Consider the following 22,765-nt stretch of genomic DNA (forward strand, 5'->3'; position numbering starts at 1 on the left):
TTTCTGATTCTGATTCTAGCATGAGCTAACTGTGCTAACTGCTAATGTAAACAAACTATGTGCGTACCTGCGTTACGCGAGACTCGAGCAGCAAGGGAGCGGGACCAGCTAAATGTGCTAAATATGCTAGCGTAAATATGCTATTGCAACACAAAGTTTAGTATCTAAATACACTTACCCATCCCGCAGTAAAGTGTGTCCTTTGCCATAATATCTCTTTTGTTTATGAGTGAAAACTCCACCTCCAGCCAGGCCCAGCTCCACCTGCATCTCAGCCCTGCATCATTACGTTACGACTAGCTTTCCATTAAAAAACAGGTTGGGAAAGATATAATGGGGTAACATGACAAAAATATTACGACACACAACTTGGATGGCGAGTCGTTTGTATCTCCGGTAACTTTAACTTGGAGTGAAAGGATAAAAGTTGGAGGGACGCTGTAGCCATCTAACGCTGATTGGCCAAGATTCAACATCACATCAAAGATGTTTTATTGCGAAGATCACGACATCACCTTTTCTCCGTGTCTCACTCCAATCTCAGAAACGCTGGGCAGCCAGTAACTAGCGTTAGCTGGCTAAAGTGAACTAAATCATTATTCAGAATTATAATTATTACTAGTTATCGCTCACCGTAGGCGATGGCGTGTTACCTGAGATGGTGACGGAGACTGTGTGGCTGATCCTCATTTCTCCTACACTGGCAGAAGGAGCGCTCCGTTTAAAAAAAAAAAATCAAAAAACATTCTATGGCAACTGGACCGGGTCATATAGGCTGCGATGTTTTTGATAAGTTCATTAAATAATCATAATTATTAGAGGAAATTATGGAGGCACTTTGTGCCCCTCTCCTCGTGATATCAGGGGCAATATTGTATTTCTTTGGGGCAGTTTTGCCCTTTGCCGTTGTGTATTTCCGACGCTGCTTCGGGTGAAATGCAGCTCTGTTGTGACTCTGCAACACATCTTAACGTTTGGTTGGCAGTTATTAAAACATCTGTAACATCTGGTACAGGTGTGTTCTGTTTGAACTCACTCTAAACCAAAATAAAGGAGAAACGAGAAGCTGCCAGGGTACAAAGATAAACTACCAAAGAAACAGCAGAAAGGTTAAATATGTATCCTGAACATGAGAATGCTGGATTCACCCCACGTCTGTTATGTTGTTCATTCTTAAACAAAAACAGAAAACTTGTGTTTTACCATCTCTACTGTTGACTCCACTACATTTATTTGATACTTTTAGTTACTTTGCAGATTCAGAGTAATACAAATAAATATAATGAACAAATAAATGATGATGTATACTGTATTGATCCCTTGATACCCAGCAGTATATATAGTAAAGAACTGCAGAATTAAAGCAATAACATGTTGATGCATTCATAATTATAATTCAATAATATCATTTTTATTTTAAAATGGTCCTTTCTGTAAAATGTGTGCTTTTACTTTTCGTACTTAAAGTATAAAACACAGTTTGATGTAGGACTTGTACTAGTATTTCTACACTGTGGTACTGCTACTTTGACTTGAGTCAAAGATGTGAGTACTTCTTCCACCACTGTGAGTCCAGAACATCACTTTTATCAGTTTGATGAATGATTTGTCAGCATGATGACAGAGATGGAACTAAGGTGATGAAACACATGAAAACACTCAAAGTGAACTTCCTATAGAGAATGAAGCAAACACACTTCACATGCAGAGTTTCTTTATTGAAAAGCAGGAAATGTGCAGAATAAAGTGAGACAGAGCTTTAAGAGGACATCATTCATTAACAGTTAAAACAACATCCCCTTCCTCTGGAATGAACCTCCTGCTGACATCAAACAGTTGAGCTCTTTAAATCCAGACCTCTATCCCATCTTGTTGTCCTCACCCTCAGTTATTTGCTCTTTTGGTAGAACTTTATAATAAGTACACACTATTTAGCATTAGTAAAGCATGAATAAACACTGAATTCATCATGTATATCAAATGAACTATCAATGTGTAAAAGACTTGTTAAGAGCTAGACCAATGATTCTCAACTGGTGGTTCGCAACCCACAGCTAAACATGCATCCACTTGAGTGTAAAAGGGAATATTTCCCTCTCGAACATCGCCACCTGCTGGTCGTTTTGGTTTGTCATTAAACTAGTTTTGTTGCGTTGGTGTATCCCACTTAGTGTCCGCGGGACATTCAAATTATTATTAGGCCAAGGTCTAGGTTCGTAAGGAGCGGTTAGAAGATAAGAATCGACACACGAAGGAAATGGAGCCACTGAATGGTTTGAAAGATTATATTGGACCATATGAAAATAGAAAAAAACTAAAACATACTTTCAAATAAAGATCCTGCACAACATTGTCTAAACTTCTAATCTAAACAGTTTCAACACAGTTCCACCGAAATGGTAAAAATATCCCAGAATTGTCTCAGTGTTCCTTTAAGATCCAGTTCCTTCTTCCTTCTTTTCTTTCACAGTCCGTTGATATAGTCAGTCAGTTTCAGTAAAAAAATCTAAATAACAAGTCAGTCGTGTGCTCTGTTGCTCTCTTACTCCACACTGGTGCACTCGGGTGATGGGAAACGAAGAAGCGGTTGTCTTTTCCTCAGCAACAGAATATCTTTGTCCACAGAGATGATCTGGTTCAGTGGTGGCTCGCCATCTCCCTCGCCAGGAAGAGTTCTTTTCCATATCCAGAGTCAAAGAGTAACCTCAAAAAACCTAGCCGTTATAAAACATGCCTATTAATATCATGACATTCCTTCTATGTTATGAACATAATGAATGTCACATCAAAATTCTCAAAATGAACACAGCAATTCTCACATGAATTCTATCCTCCTTTAACCCATTTGGAATTATGTTTAGCTATTTAACCCCGAGTTAAACAGTATATGTTTTCCTTTTTAAAATCATAAACTGAGTAAAAACTAATGAATAATTGAACAAACTTCACATTCAGGTTTTAAGGTAATCTCAATGCAGATTTTCAGTAGTTATCTTAAACGTAATATTCTTATTAACACTGGCAATTCATAACAGAGCAGTCAAGTTTTAAATATGTACATAAAAAGTACCAAACAACCAATAATAAATATAAATATCCATGTTTCCCACCAAACTATCAATACAAAATATGCTGCTTTAAACATTAAACACTCTTTAAACATTCAAAACTCCATTTCACAGCTGTAGTTGAAGCGGCAGCGTCATGTATTGATGCCCTAGCATCGACAGATATGTGGCTAACACAGTTAGCATGCTAGATGACTCAGCAAAACTCACCAAGACGCTGACAAAAGTTATTAACTCCTGGCGAAAAGTTCTCTGAATTACCTCTCCCGTCGCAGAAGTGCAGTCACACACACACACACACACACACACACACACACACACACACACACACACACACACACACACACACACAGTTTGACCAGTTATTACTTGTCGGCTGAACTCATTTTTAAACAATTAGCGCTCCTCGCTCACTCGGACATTCCCTCACTTGGCAACATCAATTCCTCCTCCTGGTTGGAGGGTGGGACCTATTTTCCCTTAGCCAATCAGAAGTCTGCATTTCACGAAATAGCCAATAAGAAGCATATTTAGGCAAAACTCCTGTGGTTGACACTTTGTTTGACAACCAGAATCACACTAGACTAGAATGGCATTAAATACCCAAATTATCAGCCTGGTAACATCACAATTATTAAATATATGAATAAATAAATTGTCTACCTGGTTACATTGGCATACTGTGATATTCTGTACTATCTCACTGCACCATATTTTCATTTAATACATTGAGTTGAAAATGTTCCTTGTCATTATAAAAGTCAATGAATGCATCTTTGAAATGCTCCCTCTTCAATGTAACACCCGCCCCATGTAGCTATGTAGTATTATGTGAATCGGCTCGGTGTAGTAGTACTATGGGCGGGGCCCTGGGCAGTTTTAAACGTGATGGCGCTATTATCTGTTCTTGTAAATTAATATAATGATTCTTACAACTGTTCCTCTCTTATTCTGGAATATATACATATATATATATAAATATGTGTATATATATATATATATATATATTAAAAATATATATATATATATTAAAAATATATATGTATATATAAATTAAAGCTGCTCGCAGCTGTGACTGGGCCCTCGCTCCAGGATGTCGGAGGACGCCTGCGAGTCGTCGGCTCGTCCGGCCGAGAACGTTCGCCCGGCAGGAAGACGTTCTCGGCCGGGCGAGCCAGCGACCCGCAGATTAGAATTGCAGTATAAAAACACGCTTATAAACCACATGTTAACCATTAGTGCATCATCTATAAGTCCTTAATAATTGGTTTGCAATTTATATTATACAAATGGGAAATCCATCATTTATAAACCCAATCCTGAACTGCATAATAGTCAAGCTTATTAATCAAGAATTAAACAAATGTATAACTGTGTTTATTAATTGCATGAGTGTTCATGTTGGAATCATGCTTTATAGTTGATGAATTAAGTGTTTACTCATGCTTTACTTATGCTAAATAGTGTGTAGTTATTATAAAGTGTTGCCCAGTTATTCAACAATCGCATACTATAACCCAGTATTCGTAAGATACAGTAAAAATAGAATATATGCATCCCCACTGCCAGTAATTTACCAGTGTGTACACTTTACTAGTGTAAACTTCCATTAAAATTTAGTTGGTTTTTGGACTTTAGAGATGGCTGTCAATCAAATCTGATCGAACCACACCCACAAAGTCCTGAAGAACTTGTGCAGTGTTAAGCTCTTAATAAATATGTTGGTAAGATTGTTTTTAGAGAAATACTTAATGTCAGCAGCTTTAAGCATCATGTCAAACTCATGTCGATTGGCTGGATCCTTTACATTTGAGTCTCAGTCATGTCTTTCTTCCAAAGTACTGCTCTCGTTGACTGTCTTCGTCATGAGTTTTAGGGACAGGCCTGCACTGCTCTACTCCTAAAGATGATACTTGTTCGGAGCAGTGAGGAAACAAGGACATTGGCTGGATTACATCAGGGATCGTCCACGTGCACAAATGCATCACCTGAGGCGTTTTCCTCTGGACCTCCGAGAGAGAGACTCTCCACTCACTAGAGCAATAAAGACAGACACGGGTGCGACTAGGGTTTATTACTTTTAATCAATTCAGCTAGCTACAAAATGTCCACCACTTCACACACTGACAGGATACAGAGAGGGAGTCTTTAATATTACATGCGTTGAGGACATCAATCTCACGGTTGAACTTATTGTGTCATTCAGGTTTAGGTATTTCATCACCTTACTCTAACTACTCGACAGTTTGGCGATTTGGTGTGCATAGCTCTAAAGTACAGAAGCAACAAAAAAAAACATTTGAATGTATTTTTTGTTTCAGAGTATAGTTATTGTTATTCAATAGTATCATTATTTTTTACCAATAACAAACCACACGGGGAGATACAGATACAGTCTTCTTATAAAAGTAAGGTCTCTCAGAAATATGCGTCTTTGCTTTACATTGCAAAGGGTTTTTTTGTGTGTGTTTTTTTCAGAGCATCCAAAACCTATGTTACAGTACACAACCAGTCCCCATCTTGCAGCACATAATCAACATCTTCATCACTGAACTGCATAATCATTTAGAAAACAAGTCATTGTGTGTTTTTTTGCAATACAACCCCAAGTCCTCGTTTGTTTTTTTTCGTCTTTGTCTCACTTTTTTGATCCCTTTTTGCATTATTTTACATCGAGATGGTCACAGTCGGTAAATATATCGAGACAAAAAGAGTGGCACTATTGCAAACTTGCAGGAGTATGGAACGATCAACTGTGTCCTAATACTGAGCATGCGTTTTGTCAATTTGCTACTGCCGTGTTATAATTTTTTATATATATTTTTCAGACAGGTTTTATTTATAAGACTAAAATCTACCATTTGTCATGCAGAGAACGCACAATTCACATCACTTGGAATGCAATGTCTAATACAGCTACAGAGAGTCTAGTCTAAAGGTAACTCAGTGTGATTGCGATGAAGGAAAATGCCTTTTGATTGTAAGTGCTCTTTCATCCCTTTCGTCGTTAGCGACGCTCAGTAAACGTTGCTCCTGCTTGTCCCCTAGCCTCCTGCCCTTTGTCGCCACAACACCAAAATAAGGAGGATGACAGTAGCCTACATGGAATGACACAGTTCGACTAGGACGATACTGAGATACTGAAAAGGAAAAAGAATCAAAACAAACAGCTTTTATAGCATTCCTATTATATACTTGTCATCCAGAGCAGTGTACTTTATATATTATATATGATTTATAATGATATATATATATATATATATATATATATATATATATATATATATATATATATATATATATATATATATATATATATATATATATTTTGAGAAAGAGAATACAAATTTCACAGGTGAGCTAGAGAGCCATCAAGTCAGCACTATATACAACCTTTGGAAAGAATGATATACGGAGTATAAGAAATCATCTTTTTACGAGGACAATCATCTTGAAAAAGCTCGACGGACGACACACAGAACAACATTCACAATGGGGGGAAGGTGATATGTGCATGTGTGCAAACCTAGAAGGTCAATACCATGATAAAAGCATGTCAGCGCCTGTAGATGTGCGGCGCGGGACGCCGGGCGGCCACGCCGACTCCGGCGACCGGGGCGTCTAGCCACTGCCCAGCATCTTTGTGGCGCGCTGGTTGGCCTCGTCGATCCTGGTCTTGTTGGAATCAGCCTGGGTGAAGGAAGAGGGGACAAAGAAGTACGGGAGCAATCATCATCAGTCTGTATCGGTTCCACATTGTACGTTGACAGGAACACGCATGCCGCATTCACGTGGAAGCAGACAGACATCACCTTCTGGACGGCATGGGGAAAACAAACAGTCAGACGATGTTAGATGGGGATGGAATAACATGAGTGAAATAAAATAATTTTGTGTTTCCTATTTTTTTTAAGCTATTCTAGTAATGCACATAGCTGTCTTATGCAGCTTTCTGTTTTTATTCTATTTCAAACGGAAACTATTTTCTCTTCACATGGTTGTGGTCCTGGTCGCGCGGCCGTAAATTCAAAGCTGTCTCTTGTTTCTTATATAGAACATGGACTCATGGCCTCCATCCATCCTTCCATTATCAGCCGCTTATCCGGGATCGGGTCGCGGTGGCAGCAGGCCCAGCAGGCTTCCCTCTCACCCGCAACACTTTCCAGCTCATTCTGGGGGATTCTGGAGGCGTTCCAAGGCCAGCCGGGAGATATAATCCCTCCAGCGTGTCCTCGGTCTTCCCCGGGGTCTCCTACCAGTTGGCGTGCCTGGAAAACCTCTAATGGGAGGCGTCCAGGAGGCATCCTGACTAGATGCTGAACCACCTCAGCTGACTCCTTTCGACACGAAGGAGCAGCGACTCGACTCCAAGCTCCCCCCTGATGTCCGAGCTCCTTACCCTATCTCTAAGGCTGAGCCCGGCCACCCTACGGAGGAAGCTCATTTCGGCCGCTTGTATCTGAGATCTCGTTCTTTCGGTCGCGACCCAGAGTTCGTGACCATAGGTGAGGGTTGGAACGTAGACCGACCAGTAAATGGAGAGCTTCGCCTTCCGGCTCAGCTCCTCTTCACCAGGACGGACCGGTACAGCGCCTGTTTTACTGCTGCAGCCGCACCGATCCGCCTGTCGATCTCCCGCTCCACCTTACCCTCACTCGTGAACAAGACCCCGAGATACTTGAACTCCTTCGCTTGGGGTAGGCAGTTTGTCCCCACCTGGAGGGAGCAATCCACCGGTTTCCGGGAGAGCACCATGGCCTCAGATTTGGAGGCGCTAACTCTCATCCCTGCCGCTTCACACTCGGTTGCAAAACGTCCCAGTGAATGCTGGAGGTCACGGTCCGAGGAGGCAAACAGGACCACATCATCCGTGAACAGCAGAGAGGCGATCCCGAGCAGCCCTGGTGGAGGCCAACACCCACTGGGAACGTGTCTGACTTATTACCGAGGATACGAACACAGCTCCTACTGCAGGCGTACAGAGACCGGATTTCAGGGCGGATCTCATCCACCCACAGTGCCTTGCCACCAAGGAGCTTTTTGAATACCTTAGTGGCCTCTGCCAGGGATATGAGTGCAACCATTCCCAAGTCTTCCGGCACTGCTCCCTTTCCATGGGCCATGTTGACCAGGTTTAGGAGTTCCTCAAAGTGCTCTTTCCACCGCCCGACGATTTCCCCAGTCCGGGTCAGCACACCTCCTTATGTTTGAAAATTGTTTCCGTTATGGACAAACTGTGGCTAGCACAGAAGTCCAACAACAAAACACCGTTCAGATTCAGATCGGGCAAGCCGTTCCTCCCAATCACCCCCTCCAGGTTTCTCTGTCATTTCAGGACCCCTCCCACGGACTCCAAGAAGGCCGGATACTCCGAACTGCATAAGCACAAATAACAGTCTGGGCCTTACTCCCCGCAACCCATAGGCGCAGGGAGGCGGCCCTCTCGGTCCGAAGAAAAAAAAAAAAAAAACTCCAACACAGCAGCACTCAGCCGGGAGTATCCCCACTCCAGCCCGGCCCTCGCACCCAGGGCAACTGCAGAAAAGGACAAAGTCCAACCCTTCTCCAGGAGCTTGGTTCCAGAGCCCGTGCTGTGCGTGGAGGTGAGCCCAACTATATCTAGCTGGTACCGCTCCACCTCCTGCACCAGCTCCGGCTCTTTCCCCGCTAGCGAGGTGATGCTCCACGTCGCTAGTCTATGCTGCCGGCAATCGGTCCACCCAGGCCCCTTGCCTGGCCTGCCGCCCGGTCCACATAGCACCCGACCCTGATGCCTCTCCTTGCGGGTGGTGGGTCCACAGGGTTGCTGGTCCATGATCTTTCTTCAGGCTGAGCCCGACCGGGCCCAATGAGCGAAAGCCCGGCCACCAGACGCTCGCCGACGAGCTTTCCTCCTGGGTCTGGCTCCGGGAGGGTGTCCCCCGGTTTCCCTAGTCCGAGCGAGGTAGCTACATTCCGTGGCTACCTCGGCAATTTTTTGATTTTGAATCCTCTCTTCAAAATTATTTTTATTATTAGAATGATTGTTCTCTTCAAGGGTCTCTGCTGCTTGTGGCTTACAAAACATATTTTCATCCACTCGCCTAAAATTAAACTGGACAGGATGTTAGTTTGTTGACAGTCAGCTATTTTAACAGAGATACAAACACATTGTCTGTCCTGCGCTCTACATTTTCCAAATGACATTCTCTTTTGAGTGCTAAAGGGACCAGATGTGAATTTAAAAAAAACAATGTTTGTTTTCTCACTTTCATGTCATTGGGCCTTTCCAACCCTAACCCTATCAGAACAAGGTCTGAGGAGCTCGTCACTGAGAAGTGGTGGATTTATTTAAAGGAAATGTGTGAAGAGTCGCTGAAAACGACCTCGGTCAAAATCTCCTTAAAGAAGAAAACGCGTATGGGAAACTTTGTCATAATGTATTAGCCAGATCATATACAAGTAAATGAAAAAATTACTCTGGAAAGTAGTTAAAATCAGCAATGGGTATATTATTTAATGTAATTACCTTTATCTTTACAAATGGCTTAAATAAAGCTGCATACTACACATAATGTATTAAACAATCAATGTAACCTGATAAGAGACTATAATGCTATGAAATCTAGATCTGGGTACCTTGTCCATGATCCTGTCGATCTGGCGGTTCTGAGTGTCGATCTCGTTGCCCATGTCCAGGGCCATGTGGCGCAGGTTACCGATGATGCCGCCCACCTGCTCCAGGTTCTCGTCCATCTCATTTTCCCGGGCATCTTCTGTTACCCTAAACACACACAAGGGCAGATTTAAATACGGCGACGTCTGCAGGAACACACCAGGTCGAACGCAGCACATATTGCCGTGTGGACCGGGTACAGTGAGGCGCCGCCCGATCCCCCTGTAACCCCTCACCCACGTTCCACCTCTCATCCTTCTCGGGCCCCTGAGGAAAGGTGTCTGACCTCAGACCAGGCGCCTGGACACCAGGAGGATCCTGGACGCTGCAGTTCATATTCTATCTTACTGGAATACATTTTGGAGCACAGCGATGCCGCAAAGTGTTAAATATGATATCAGCTGATTTGCAGCTCTGGTCCACTTCAATTTACAGAGCAGCACGATCTTCATTGTGTTCACTGAATATAGATTGAGATGAATGACATCTATTCACACATTACAAAGATTCAATATGTTTCTATGTGTGAAACGGACAATACTGTGTAACATAAACGTATATTAGCAGTGGTATGTGCAAATAAGAAGATATAACTCTAATTCCCAGTGTTAGTTGTTTGTTGAGGACCAACGCAGGATAACCAGACGCCCTGAACAATTATGTTTTTTATCCGAATTTTGAATCATGTCATGTTTGTCCAAAAATGAGACAAAACCTGCTTTTTGATTTGTTATAACTGACTAAATACTGATCGTTGTGAAACATTATGTTGGTGCTGCCCACAGAATTATTTTATTTTAACTGCTTTAGCTGACATGGAGCCCGGCGTCACAGAACCCAGTGAATATCCTTACTAATGTAAAATTAGTGGCCCCGCCATTGTAAACCAATTTAAGCATTAGTTCAGTTAAAACTCAAACTGATTGTTTTATTTCACGCGAAACCCAAAAATCGTAATAGTTCATCATTTCGGGAAACATACTTATTCCTTGACTTCTTGCAGGGATTTACAGTAAATGAGAAGTTCGATATCACTCCCATGCTGTAACGATCAACATGTAGCTTTAGCCAGGAGGAATTAGATTAGCTTGGCTGGAAGCAAATGGAAAGAGCGAACATGTTCTATCTCTTTAGTTTAATGTACAAAAACTGGAGGGTAAAAACACACATTAACAGGTTTACAAGTTTAAGTTTTGTACAAATTAAACAAAGGAGTTATTATTGTCACGGTTCAGCGCCACACTTTTCTTTAAGTTATTTTCATTCTGTCTGCCTGTCTGTGTACTAACTATCCTGTCATTTCAGATCCTGCTGCACGCCCCCTTCATCAGTCACTCCCTCCTCGTCAGCCCTCATTCTTTGCACCTGGCCCATCCCTGTCTCACCTGTAGCACATCCCCTCATTAGTCTTCACTACTTAGGTCCCCTCACTTGCACTTGTCCCCTGCCAGATTGTCTTGTGTTTTTGAACCTAGCTCTCCTTGTGTGTTACCTGTTCAGTGAAATACTTATATTCTTTATCTCTGTCTTCCGGAGTCGTGCTTTTGGGTCCTTGCGTAATCGGACCGTTACATTACAATCTGGCCAATTATGGACCCAGCACAACCTTCTGCAGCAAGCCGGTTCGAGAGGATCGAGAATGCCCTCCAGCAGCACGAGGCGCAGATGGTCCGCTTCGCTGCGGAGACACGGCAGTCTGCAGCAGTCCAGGAGCAGGCTATGACGGCGATGACCGCCCAGATGCTACAACTGACGACGGTCCTGACCCAGCTGGTAGCCGCTGCGCCGTCTCTTGCCTCTCCACGTCCGGCCTCTCCACCTCCGGTCTCACCAGTGCCTGTGCCAACACACGAGCCTCGTGTGGGTACCCCGGAGCGCTACGCTGGAGAACCTGAGGGCTGCAACCCATACATCACGAACTGCTCCATCCTGTTCTCTCTGCAGCCCCACACCTTCGCCTCGGAGGAGGCTAAGGTAGCCTTCACCATCAACCACCTGACTGACAGAGCGCGACTGTGGGGTACCGCTGAATGGGAGAGACGCACGCCGGCCTGCTCTTCGTTCCTGTTGTTTTCTGCAGAGCTTCGCAAGGTTTTCGGGGCAGTTTCCAAGGGCCCAGATCCAAGCGGGGGACTAGCAGAGCTGCGTCAGGGAGACCGGACTGTGGTGGATTATGCCTTGGAGTTTCGAACAAGAGCACGCCTTAGCGACTGGAACGAGGCAGCACAGTGCGAGGTGTTCTTGACTGGGCTAGCGGAGTATGTTAAAGATGAACTGATCTCTTTTGATTTGCCTGCCAGTTTGGATGGCTTAATAGAATTGACTTCCCGAGTGGACAGATGCATCCAGGCAAGGCGACAGGAGCGACGCAAGGGGGAGACAGATCGCCGCGCTTTCAACCAGCGTCGAGCTCCTCCGGCAGCCACCAGCTTCACCTCTGCCTCTCAACCAGTGGAGGTTGAACCCATGGAGGTAGGGCGCACCAGTCTCACCCGCGAGGAGCGGGAGCGCCGTCGCCGGGGACGTCTTTGCCTGTACTGTGGCCAGGCTGGTCACTTTGTATCCCGGTGCCTAGTAAAAGACATGGCTCGCCCGTAACAGGGGAGGTACTGGTGAGCCGAACCACAAGACTCTCTCCCAACCAAAGACCCCTTTTCCACGCTCAGCTGCTACTCGTGAACGGATCACAGACCCTAGCTACGTTCATTGACTCTGGTGCTGATGACAGCTTCATTGACGAGGACCTTGTCCGTCAGCTGGGTATCGAGCGGGTACCGCTGCCATGACCTGTTCTTGCTAACGCTCTGGACGGCCACCTACTGGGGACAGTGACTCACCAGACCGCACCAGTTCGTATGCTCCTGTCGGGTAACCACCTGGAGACCATTCGGATTTCTTATCCTGCGGTCACCCCAGCATCCACTAATCCTGGGACACCACTGGCCCGCCGCCATAACCCCCACATCGACTGGGCCACAGGGGCCATCAGGGAGTGGAGTGCATCATGCCATCTGATCTGCCTGAAACAAGCTGCTGCAGTTCCGCAGTCAGTTTGCCCCAGCTCTGCGTCGGATCTGTCAGGAGTGCCTACGGAGTACCATGACTTTCGGGAGGTATTCAGTAAGGTCAAGGCCGCATGCCTGCCCCCACATCGTCCCTACGACTGCTGCATTAACCTGCAACCAGGCATCCCCAAGGCATCTTCACCAAGTTAGACCTACGTAACGCCTATCATTTGGTCCGGATCCGAGAGGGGGACGAGTGGAAGACAGCTTTCAACACCCCCACTGGACAATATGAGTACCTGGTGATGCCCTTCGGTCTGACTAATGCCCCAGCCGTCTTCCAGGCACTGGTGAACGATGTGCTGAGAGACATGCTGAACACGCAGATATTTGTCTACCTTGATGACATTGATGACAAGAATCCATCACAAAATAATTAAGGTTGACAAAAACATCATGTAGAGATTAGGAAGATATTGTTTGACAATAACTACTGATTGATTATAAACTTGAAAAGTCCGATACAAATACATGTTCAATCGGTCCTCCAACGCCTCCTGAGGAATTCCCTGTTTGTGAAGGCAGAGAAGTGCGAGTTTCACGCCTCTTCTGTCTCTTTTCTGGGCTACATCGTGGGACAGGGGATCGTGCAGATGGACTCTGCCAAGGTGTCAGCGGTGACGTCCTGGCCCATCCCTGTCTCACCTGTAGCACATCCCCTCATTAGTCTTCACTACTTAGGTCCCCTCACTTGCACTTGTCCCCTACCAGATTGTCTTGTGTTTTTGAACCTAGCTCTCCCTGTGTGTTACCTGTTCAGTAAATACTTATATTCTTTATCTCTGTCTTCCGGAGTCGTGCTTTTGGGTCCTTGCGTAATCGGACCGTTACAATTATAGAACTATATAGCCGTTTTGAAGCCTCGAGTTCAGCAATATGGCCGTCGCCATCTTGACTCTTTGCAACCAGTGAACGGAAGTGACCATATTTTGAATGCGGAGGAGTGAGGAAAAGATGCCGTTTTCAGCTCTGATAGGGACCTGTCAATCACCTTATAGCCCCGCCCTAAAGCATCCCCTGCTGACTCTGACTCTAAATGACCATAATGTACTAAATGAACATCATGCTGTATTGAAGAAGACTTGAAACTAGAGATTGAGACATAAACTCATGTTTACTAAGGGAATAAATCAAGTAGAGGAATTTATATAGACTTCTATACAACCATAGGAGTCGCCCCCTGGTGGTCAGGAGAGAGAATGCAGCTTTAATACATGAAGCATATACTTCTATACAACCAGAGGAGTCACCCCCTGGTGGTCAGGAGAGAGAATGCAGCTTTAACACATGAAGCATAGACTTCTATACAACCAGATGAGTCACCCCCTGGTGGTCAGGAGAGAGAACACATCTTTAACACATGAAGCATATACTTCTATACAACCATAGGAGTCACCCCCTGGTGGTCAGGAGAGAGAATGCAGGGTTAAGACACATATGCATTAGCTTCACTCGGCACAACAGGAGGTTCCCGCCTGGTTGCTTCTGTCTCTTCTGATCCCTTCCTGGTTCTCCAACAACCTAAAACATCTGCTCCACCTCCACATGGACGCTTGCATTCCTCGCACCTTCATCTCCATCTCAGGCATGACGACGCGTACACCTCTCTTACCTGCGGATGAAGCCTCCGCTGATGGCCATCTGTTCGCGCTCGTCCACCACGCGGGCGGGCTGGCTGGCCACCACCCCGTCCTGGTTTTTCCCCCAGGCCTTGCTGGCTCCGCCCTTCATCCTGGCCGCCGACAGCGAATGTGGAGGACGAGGACGGACAGTTACTCAACAGTTTTGACCGAGCGACACAGCATTTACCTCCCCCACAGTTAGTCACATCTACAAAGAGGGCCTCGAGGCACTGCAATAGCAGATACACATGTGAGGTGTGATCAGCTGACATAAAAGGTGTTATTTTGGCTTCATGCATCCGGCACAGAAATATATGGTGGGGACTAGACTAAGTCAAGCAAAGCATAGCAGGCACGGACTGGTTGGTGGAGTGGGATTGGTAAGTACAGGCTCATTCTGTTGCTACACAGTAGTAATGTATACTATGTTATATCTTGTAAGAATATAACACACAGGACACAATCACAGCTGTCTGTTTAGTATAATGTGAGCATGCATTTTAATAGTGTCAAAATGTGAGATGACACAGTCTGTTCCCTTTCACTTTTAATTTAAGATGTGTATCCATCCTACTGGTATTTCTGTCCCGTTGCGATGATACCACAGTTAGATGTCTTGGTGCAACAGAAAACAGAGAAGAGACGAGCTTTTTGGCAGACACACAACACAGAGTGTACAGGACTGTCACATTGTTAGGAGGGACGACGAGTAATGTGGAGAACAAACTGCCAAACGTGAAAAGGAAACCAAAAAAAAAACAAGTAACTAGAGGGAGTCAACAGAGATTAACACCACGGTTAGCTATTCCTCGAGCCGCCGCAACAAGCCCCGCCCTCGCTTTGTCTCGAGCTTTTTAAAAGGTCACTGCTTCTCCTCCAGGTTGGGAGCTGGATGTCAGGTAGCAGCGAGGCAGAGGAGTGAAGAGTGACTCAAGATGGATTCCAAAGTGTGACACGTACAGCGGGCACGGCTCGGCCGCCTGGGTTTTGTAAACGTCGCCTCACTCTGCCGGGAAAACGTCAGCGTCCGATTTGGCACAAAAGGAGTCATGGATAGAGGGGAAGGAAAATCATGTCTCCAGAATGATTTGAAGGCACTTTGGATGACGGGACAGCGAAAACACTTTCCTCCCCTCAAGCAGTTTAACACCGATGTCCCTGGGAAATAAATATGGTATCTATACGTGTGCTTTCCATCATCCTTTCAACAATGTTCTGTCATTTTGTTTGCCTGTTTTATAGCATCAGTTGCTGTATTGTATAACCTTGGAGTGCTGTGTGGATGGCCTCCTACACTGCCTGTATTATTAGAAATGGACTGAGGCCTCGCTGACACACACCAGTGTGGTAAACACACACACTACCCTGGTCTGAGTCCTTTCTTGTTCTACTTCTCTTCAGCTGTTTTTGTTCTCATCTTTTTATCCTTAATAAAGTACAGACCTCTCCTTTCCTTCCTCTCCTCTCATCTTCTTTCCTCTCCTCTCATCTCCTTCCTCTCCTCTCACATCCTTTCCTCTCCATTTGATATCCAGTTTGGTCTCCTTTGCAGTTTGCTTCCCCTGCAGTCTCATAATGGCTGTAATGTGCTTCTCTAATCAGCTTTGCTGTGATTGAACTAAAACTGATCTGATTAGATCACATGAGGATTGCGGATCCCGCGAGCTCATTCTATCTAATTCATTCCCTGAGTGGCCTGCAAGCTGAGCTACTATCCTCCAATCAAAATCCAGTGGCATGCGGACAGCCAGAATCCAAAAGGCATTAAACCAGAAAACCAGGAGTCAGCTAATTCTGACAGACAGCCGACATGCCGAAGGGATTAGTCAAATATCCCAGCATGTATGATGGAATTAAGTTTCTGAGTGGTGAAAGAAATCCAACAAAAATACGTCTGTTTTTGTCTTTCTGGCGTCCATCTATGCGTTCAGTTTGACTCAACCTCCCAGCAGGCCGTGGGGCCGCTCTGTGATGAGGCTGACCTACATGTGGGTGAGCTCCCCGGAGAGAGAGAGAGAGCTGAGAGGCGGCACTGCAAAGAAACTGCAGCGGAAGCAGAGGGCGGAACAAAGCAGCGGTGGACGGGATGGCCACAGAGCCTCGTCGGTACGACGTGCATTTACACAACAACCATGACTGAAGCTACGAGAGCCCAGTTTCCAGCAGATCCCTCCTGTTTCTCTCCTTTGCATCAAATGTGTCACTCTCTTCTTCTTGTGATGTGTTCACTGCCTTCCTTCCAGCATTTGACAATGTTGTCATGTAGCATTACTCTTGTCTCTTCCTTCTTTTTTTCTACCCGTCTCTTCTTTTCTCATGCGAGAAGGACTTCAATTAACATATGTCATCTCTTTCTTTGCACTTGATTTGGTCCGATCCATTGAAATCACCAAATGATGGCTGTTATCATCCTACACATTGGTTTATACTGTGCAATTGTGTTTTCCATTCAATTTAAATGAATGGATTGGTTTAATATTTTGGCATAGCTTTTGACAAAAACAATTCGGGTGTGTACTAATACAGAATCGACTTTTAGAAAAATATTTTAAGCTAAATCAGTCTTTCAACGTCTTCTTCCCAGATTTGACTTTTGGAAATATAAGACCATTTAAATCTATTTTATTCCCTGTTTGCCAGAAAACAAAGCCCCCAGGCTTTGCACTGCTTAAGTTAAATGAAACATAAAATAAAGATTTGTTCATCATCATCAGCATCAACATCATCACCATCATCGTTAATATCAGCATCATCATGTGTGGCGTTGCTGTTATGAGTTGCATCGTCATGCATGCATGAGCATTCAAGAGGGTCATGCTCGTCAGTCATTCCATGACATTGGCACTTGGCGGTGCAGAAATGCGGGGGGTTGGAGGGTGGGGTTGCTCGGAGGGAAACAAACAAGTCTTGTTGCCCGCAAAGAGGTGAGGGTCTACTGGATGTTAGAGCGGTGGTGGTAGAGATCATGCAGATGAGGAGAAGTGTCAAACAGTCCCGGACCAGGCTGACCAAAGGCATTTTGGGACTGAGATCACCGAAGTTCCATCTGGAGTCAACACATAACATGATCTGAGTGCCAACATGCCTTGACCGCCCCAGCCCTGCTCTTTCTGGTTGGATCGCAGTGGCTTTACAGTCGGATGAGGCCGACATCTGCGGGGAAATCATTGTAGAAGTCCCCTCTCCCCATCGCTTTGCATTTACACTACCATTCAAAAGTGTATTCTTAATTTCCTGCATGGAATAGCCTTCATGTCTAAGAACAAGAACAGATTGGCGAGTTTCACATGAAAGTTCTCTTTTTCTGGCCATTTTGAGAGTATAATGAACCCACAGATGTGATGCTCCAGATACTCCACTAGCTCAAAGGAAGGTCAGTTTATAGCTTCTCACCAGCAGAACTGTTTAAGCTGTGCTAACATAATTGCACAAGGGTTTTCAAGGGTTTTCTAATCATCCATTAGTCTTCTATGCAATGAGCAAACACAATGTACCATTATAACACTGAGTGATAGTTGCTGGAAATGGCCTCTATACACCTATGTAGATATTTCATTAAAAGCCAGACGTTTCCACCTAGAATAGTCATTTACACATTAACAATGTATAGTGTATTTATGATTAATTTAATGTTATCTTGAAGAATAAGGAAATTTCTAAGTGAGCCCAAACTTTTGAACGGTAGTATATACTAAAACAAAACAACTACTCTTCAGGAGGAAATCCGTGTAAAATGCTACAGGTGGGACTTCTACAATGGCTACACCTGCATGGAGATGACTCCCATTCTAAAGGTGTTTGGAGAAGTGGAAGCTTGGAGGACAGGCCGCTTGGTAGAAGGGTGTTAAGAGAGGCACTTGATGAACCGTGGCACTGGCTGAGTGGAGAAGAGCGTATGTGGAGGACCGGGCTTTTTGAGCTTGGTTTTACAGGATTTGGGTCTTTCAAAGTCTCCCTGTGCACAAGCAGCAGCAAAGAATGGGGGAGGGTTGTACGTGTGCTACTTCTCAGAGGCCAATCATGTAGCAAATGACTCCGACTGACTTGCCAGTCGTGGAGGTATGCATTCTGGGATGTTGCATGTCTGGAGGCCAGTCTATGGGAGATAGGTAAGGCGTTGTAAGAACACGATGCCTTACCATATCTACAGTACGAGTCTGCAGATCGTTCCAAATTAGCTTTAAAGCCAAACTGAAATTCAAATTCCTTCACAGTTCTGCTCACTGTATATAAACCCTTTGTGCTGGTTGTCTTGAAAAAAATAGTCCAGGGGCGTACATGTTTGGGTACCGACTGACGATGTCAGCACTGTTAACAGCTGTGATTTACGTTAGTAGTCAAAATACCTGGGCAACATTTGGAGCGCTGAGCTAACAGGACTACCCGTCGCTGCTGTGCAGACGTTTGGATCCATGAAGGAGAGCCAGCTAACGTCATCCAGACCCAATCCTTCCTATAATGCAAGACGGACACACCGCTGCATGTGTGTACGGGCCAAAACGTAGCGTCTGGTGGCAAGCTATGCTATCTAGCTTCCACTTTCCAAGACGGAGCTAGTTAGCATAGCGTGCTAGTTTTCCCTTTGCGAGTGCAATACACACTTGACAGCACGATGGGTCCTCGTGGTAGAAGGTTGCAAAGGGACGGATGTCTTCAATCACTATTGGTAGACGACAAACGAAGCCTGGACACTGTGTCCAAAGATATGCCCAAAAAAGGGTTTTATTCTCTTAGAAAATTGAAAAATATTTTCCTTCCACATATAGTGAAGAAATCAAATTTTTCGAGTTTGTGTGTGTGTGTGTGTGTGTGTGTGTGTGTGTGTGTGTGTGTGTGTGTTGGAGGGAAAGCATTTGAAAGCACATCATGGCCTCCAATGTCCACCTTCTGTGGATGTGAAAGGGGCGGAGTCGGATTTGATTAGGAGATGGAGCAGAGCGGACTATTGGCCGATGGCCGTGGTGATGTCACTTCTACCTCGGTTGTATTTAGACTTCTCAGATATGGACTCTTATTTCTGAATGGCAGGCAGGCAGGCAGGCAAGCAGCACCTACTTGTTACATGGACAGGAGCAAAGACCACAGAATTTCCCTAGATCGTTCAAATTCTTTTCTGCATCCTTCATGTCCTTATTGATTTGGTCCATTCCCTCCTCGATGCGCTCCAGTTGTTCTGATTAAACACAAGTCATTTATCCCCCACAGAACGAAGCACGAGGAGAGAGAGAGAGAGAGAGAGAGAGAGAGAGGGAGAGGGAGGAGAGAGAGACAAAGAGGACAAAAGGAGAGAAGACAACAACTTCAGACACTCACTGTGACGAAAGAAAGTAAAAGTTAAAAAAAAGAGGAAAAACTGGACGCCACCACATATGTAAAGAACCTTTGGGGCACATTGTCAGTACCTACTTGTTACACGGACATATGAAAAGCCCACAGCATTTCCCTAAATCTTTTAAATTTTTCTCGGCTTCCTTCATGTCTTGGTTGATATGGTTCATGCCATCTTCAACACGATCGAGTTGCTCTGGTCAGGACAAAGGGATGACAGTAGTGGAATGAATTTCATTGACTGACAGAAATATGAGTTATGATGAGCAGTAACATACTGATACTCTGAAGTGTGTGTGTGTGTGTGTGTGTGTGTGTGTGTGTGTGTGTGTGTGTGTGTCAGGCTCAGAGTTTAAGACGTTCTATTGAGTGCACCCATTTGGTGGGAAAGAAATACGTTCATGTAAATTTAAGGAATTTGTGGGCCAGAGGAAAAAATCTCCAAGAAATGACAGTAAATAGATGTCAACACCGACGGTCCAGGAATAGTTCAACTCTGATGGATGGATACCGCTCTCCAACCGTCTCCTGGCTCTGGCTTCACGTTCAGTCCACAGATGTGAGAACTATCAATCCCCTCATCTAACTTCAGGCAGGAGAGCAAATCAAAAGCGTCAAACTAATCCCTCCATTGTTCCTCGTGGCGCTTGGCGTGTGAATGTCAGACAGCAGGAAAACAAGAGATTGCTTCTTTGCAGTTCAAATCCGTGAGAGGAAATATTTAATAATGTTATCAGACCAAAGGAAGGAAAAGTCACTTGAGAGCTGTTTGTGACGTCGACGTCATGCAACCCTGACGGCACGCTGTCCCCACTTCTGAAGAATTTTTAAAACAAGGACTGTGAGATAAAGCCCCTCCTTCTTTTTGCTGTTCAGACATCCATCGTATCTAATATGATAATATCTATCTATATAAATATATGTATTTACATGTACTTTGGTCTGACCAAGCAGCCGCTATGCAGACCATGAGAGTTACTGCAAAGTATTGAAGTAGTACTGAAACATAAGCAGCTCTCGTGGTGAACGCACTTAGTTGAGACCCTTTACGAGTTTCAACATTCTTTTTAATGCCCGTTTAGTTGAACTAACATGTTTCGGCCACAGTGGAGGGAATATAACTGTGTGGCTTCGTCTGCTTTTTGCAAACGAGGTATAACTATCAAGGATTTCTAGTGTGATGCCGTTCTGCTTTTTGTCTGGTTGATGACGCTCTCCCGTCCTGCCTGAGACCAAAGGGGATGCGGAGTGAGCGGAGTGAGAAAGGGTGAGGCACAGTTACATATGGAGCAGATTCAAAAAGTTATTCATTGACTTTTTTGGATTTGTGAAATCCCTGGTTAGCATGCATGTATGTAAACATATTCCACCCAGAAAGGATGCATGTTGAGTCAGTGGTGTTGGAGTGAAGTGGGGGAATGCAGCACACGCTACAAACCTCTGCACCTTTTCACGAGTGTTTCAAGTGACCGTACACAGACACGGGCTAAGTCAATGACGCAGGTCAGAGGTCAGAGGTTGCAATTGTTTTTGGGCTGGTGATCCGGAGGGTGTACAGAATAGTGGACACTGGGGATGAGGGACAGATGGGTGGTCAGAGGAGGAACCGGGCTTTTGAACAAGGAGGTGCATTTACTGCTCTCTCTTATCGGATTGGTCAATCGGTTTGCACGCCTTCCAGCCAATGGGAGGAGAGCTAAGCCCCATATCCTCAATAAAGACAAATTAGTACCTTTTTTAAAATAAATATATATAGTTTTGCACTGCCACCATTGAGCGTCTGACGTGGTATTCCCTGTGGTCGGAGGCTCGTGAACAGACTGCAGGTAACCAGGGATTGAACAAAGCGTGTTGGTAGAGGAGTGATGGAGCGTTTTGTCGTTACCAGCTAAATCGATCGTTTTCTTTTTCTCCTCTGGACTGTCACAAGGGTGGCAGGGCCTGTCCAGCTGTTCTCACAGCTGTTTGTTCGTTTGGGCTTCCTGTCGTGTTACCAGGAGAAGGCTGAGGACAGATTGGCCAAATTGTAATCATTCCAAGAGGTGATCTTTGATAACATAGAGGGGACCAGCGTGTCGGGTAAACGCCTCAACAGGGCCTCAATCCACAAAACAAGCAGAGGCAATAGATCTGCACACTCAGCAATCTCTCCGTGAGACATTATCAACTCTCCAACACAGAGCAGGCAACACATGGATAGACACACACAGACGTTTGGATGGAGATCTGCATGGCTGGGACTCAATCTCCTCTGAAGTCGGCCCAAACAGACCAGAGCTGAAGGGCGCTGCTACTCCCACATGAGGACAGAGCAGGGAACTAGAAACCAGGATCAATATTATATGCAACACATCAACAAGATATATCAAAAAACATCTGGAATAAGTCATTATCCTAGAATTGTATATGTAGAAAAATACATATAAAAAGTAGAAAAATAGTAAATAATAGTTAAAAAAAATAATGATATAATAATTTGCCCCAGTGTGGATGAGTTATGTTTACATTATATGTATTTGTTCCCTTACATTTACTTCTTTGTAAATCTTTATTGTTAATAAAACAAAATGCTGTATGCAAAGTATGATCGACTTTTACTAATATCTTTAAAAAGTTGATTTATTTCTCCAAAACGATTATCTCTGTTGATGCCACCTCCCTTTTCATTTGTTCTTTTCTTTGTGTTGTGGCTCTGCAAGGCTGACCCTGATTGGAATCTTTAATAACTCTTAATGACCGAGTAATACAAGTAGTTTTCATGATACAGTTTCAGGATGATTGTTATTTACATTGGACTCAATCTCTTATGTGTTGTTGTTATTAATAAGTATGAATTCAGATTTTGGTCAGTTGCTAAACTGAAATTGCCTGATTTCCTTGAAAAAAAGAAGCTTTTCTATATTGTAGTTATTATATGTTATGTTTAATATATGCTTGATGTTTCTAGTTCCTTTAATATAGAGACTGGTCGTAGAAACAGAACAGGACTTTGAATCGTTTTCATTGGTCGTCTGCTAGAGCAAAGGA

General features: G+C 44.4%; 1 protein-coding gene across 1 annotated transcript in view; it reads right to left on the bottom strand.

The window, feature by feature from the left end:
• Positions 1-6,433: 6,433 nt before the first annotated feature.
• Positions 6,434-22,765, bottom strand: part of LOC306733567 (synaptosomal-associated protein 25-A) — a 38,882-nt gene continuing 22,550 nt past the window's right edge. Inside the window, exons 5-8 of the mRNA XM_079214836.1 lie at positions 19,466-19,583; positions 14,401-14,520; positions 9,687-9,831; positions 6,434-6,758 (exon numbers count right to left, since the gene is read on the bottom strand). Of these exons, the coding sequence (XP_079070962.1) occupies positions 6,690-6,758; positions 9,687-9,831; positions 14,401-14,520; positions 19,466-19,583 (452 nt within the window). The 3' untranslated portion in view covers positions 6,434-6,689. The remainder of the gene's footprint in view (positions 6,759-9,686; positions 9,832-14,400; positions 14,521-19,465; positions 19,584-22,765) is intronic.

The sequence above is a fragment of the Taurulus bubalis genome (assembly GCF_910589615.1).
Source record: "Taurulus bubalis genome assembly, chromosome: 3".
Lineage (NCBI taxonomy): Eukaryota > Metazoa > Chordata > Actinopteri > Perciformes > Cottidae > Taurulus > Taurulus bubalis.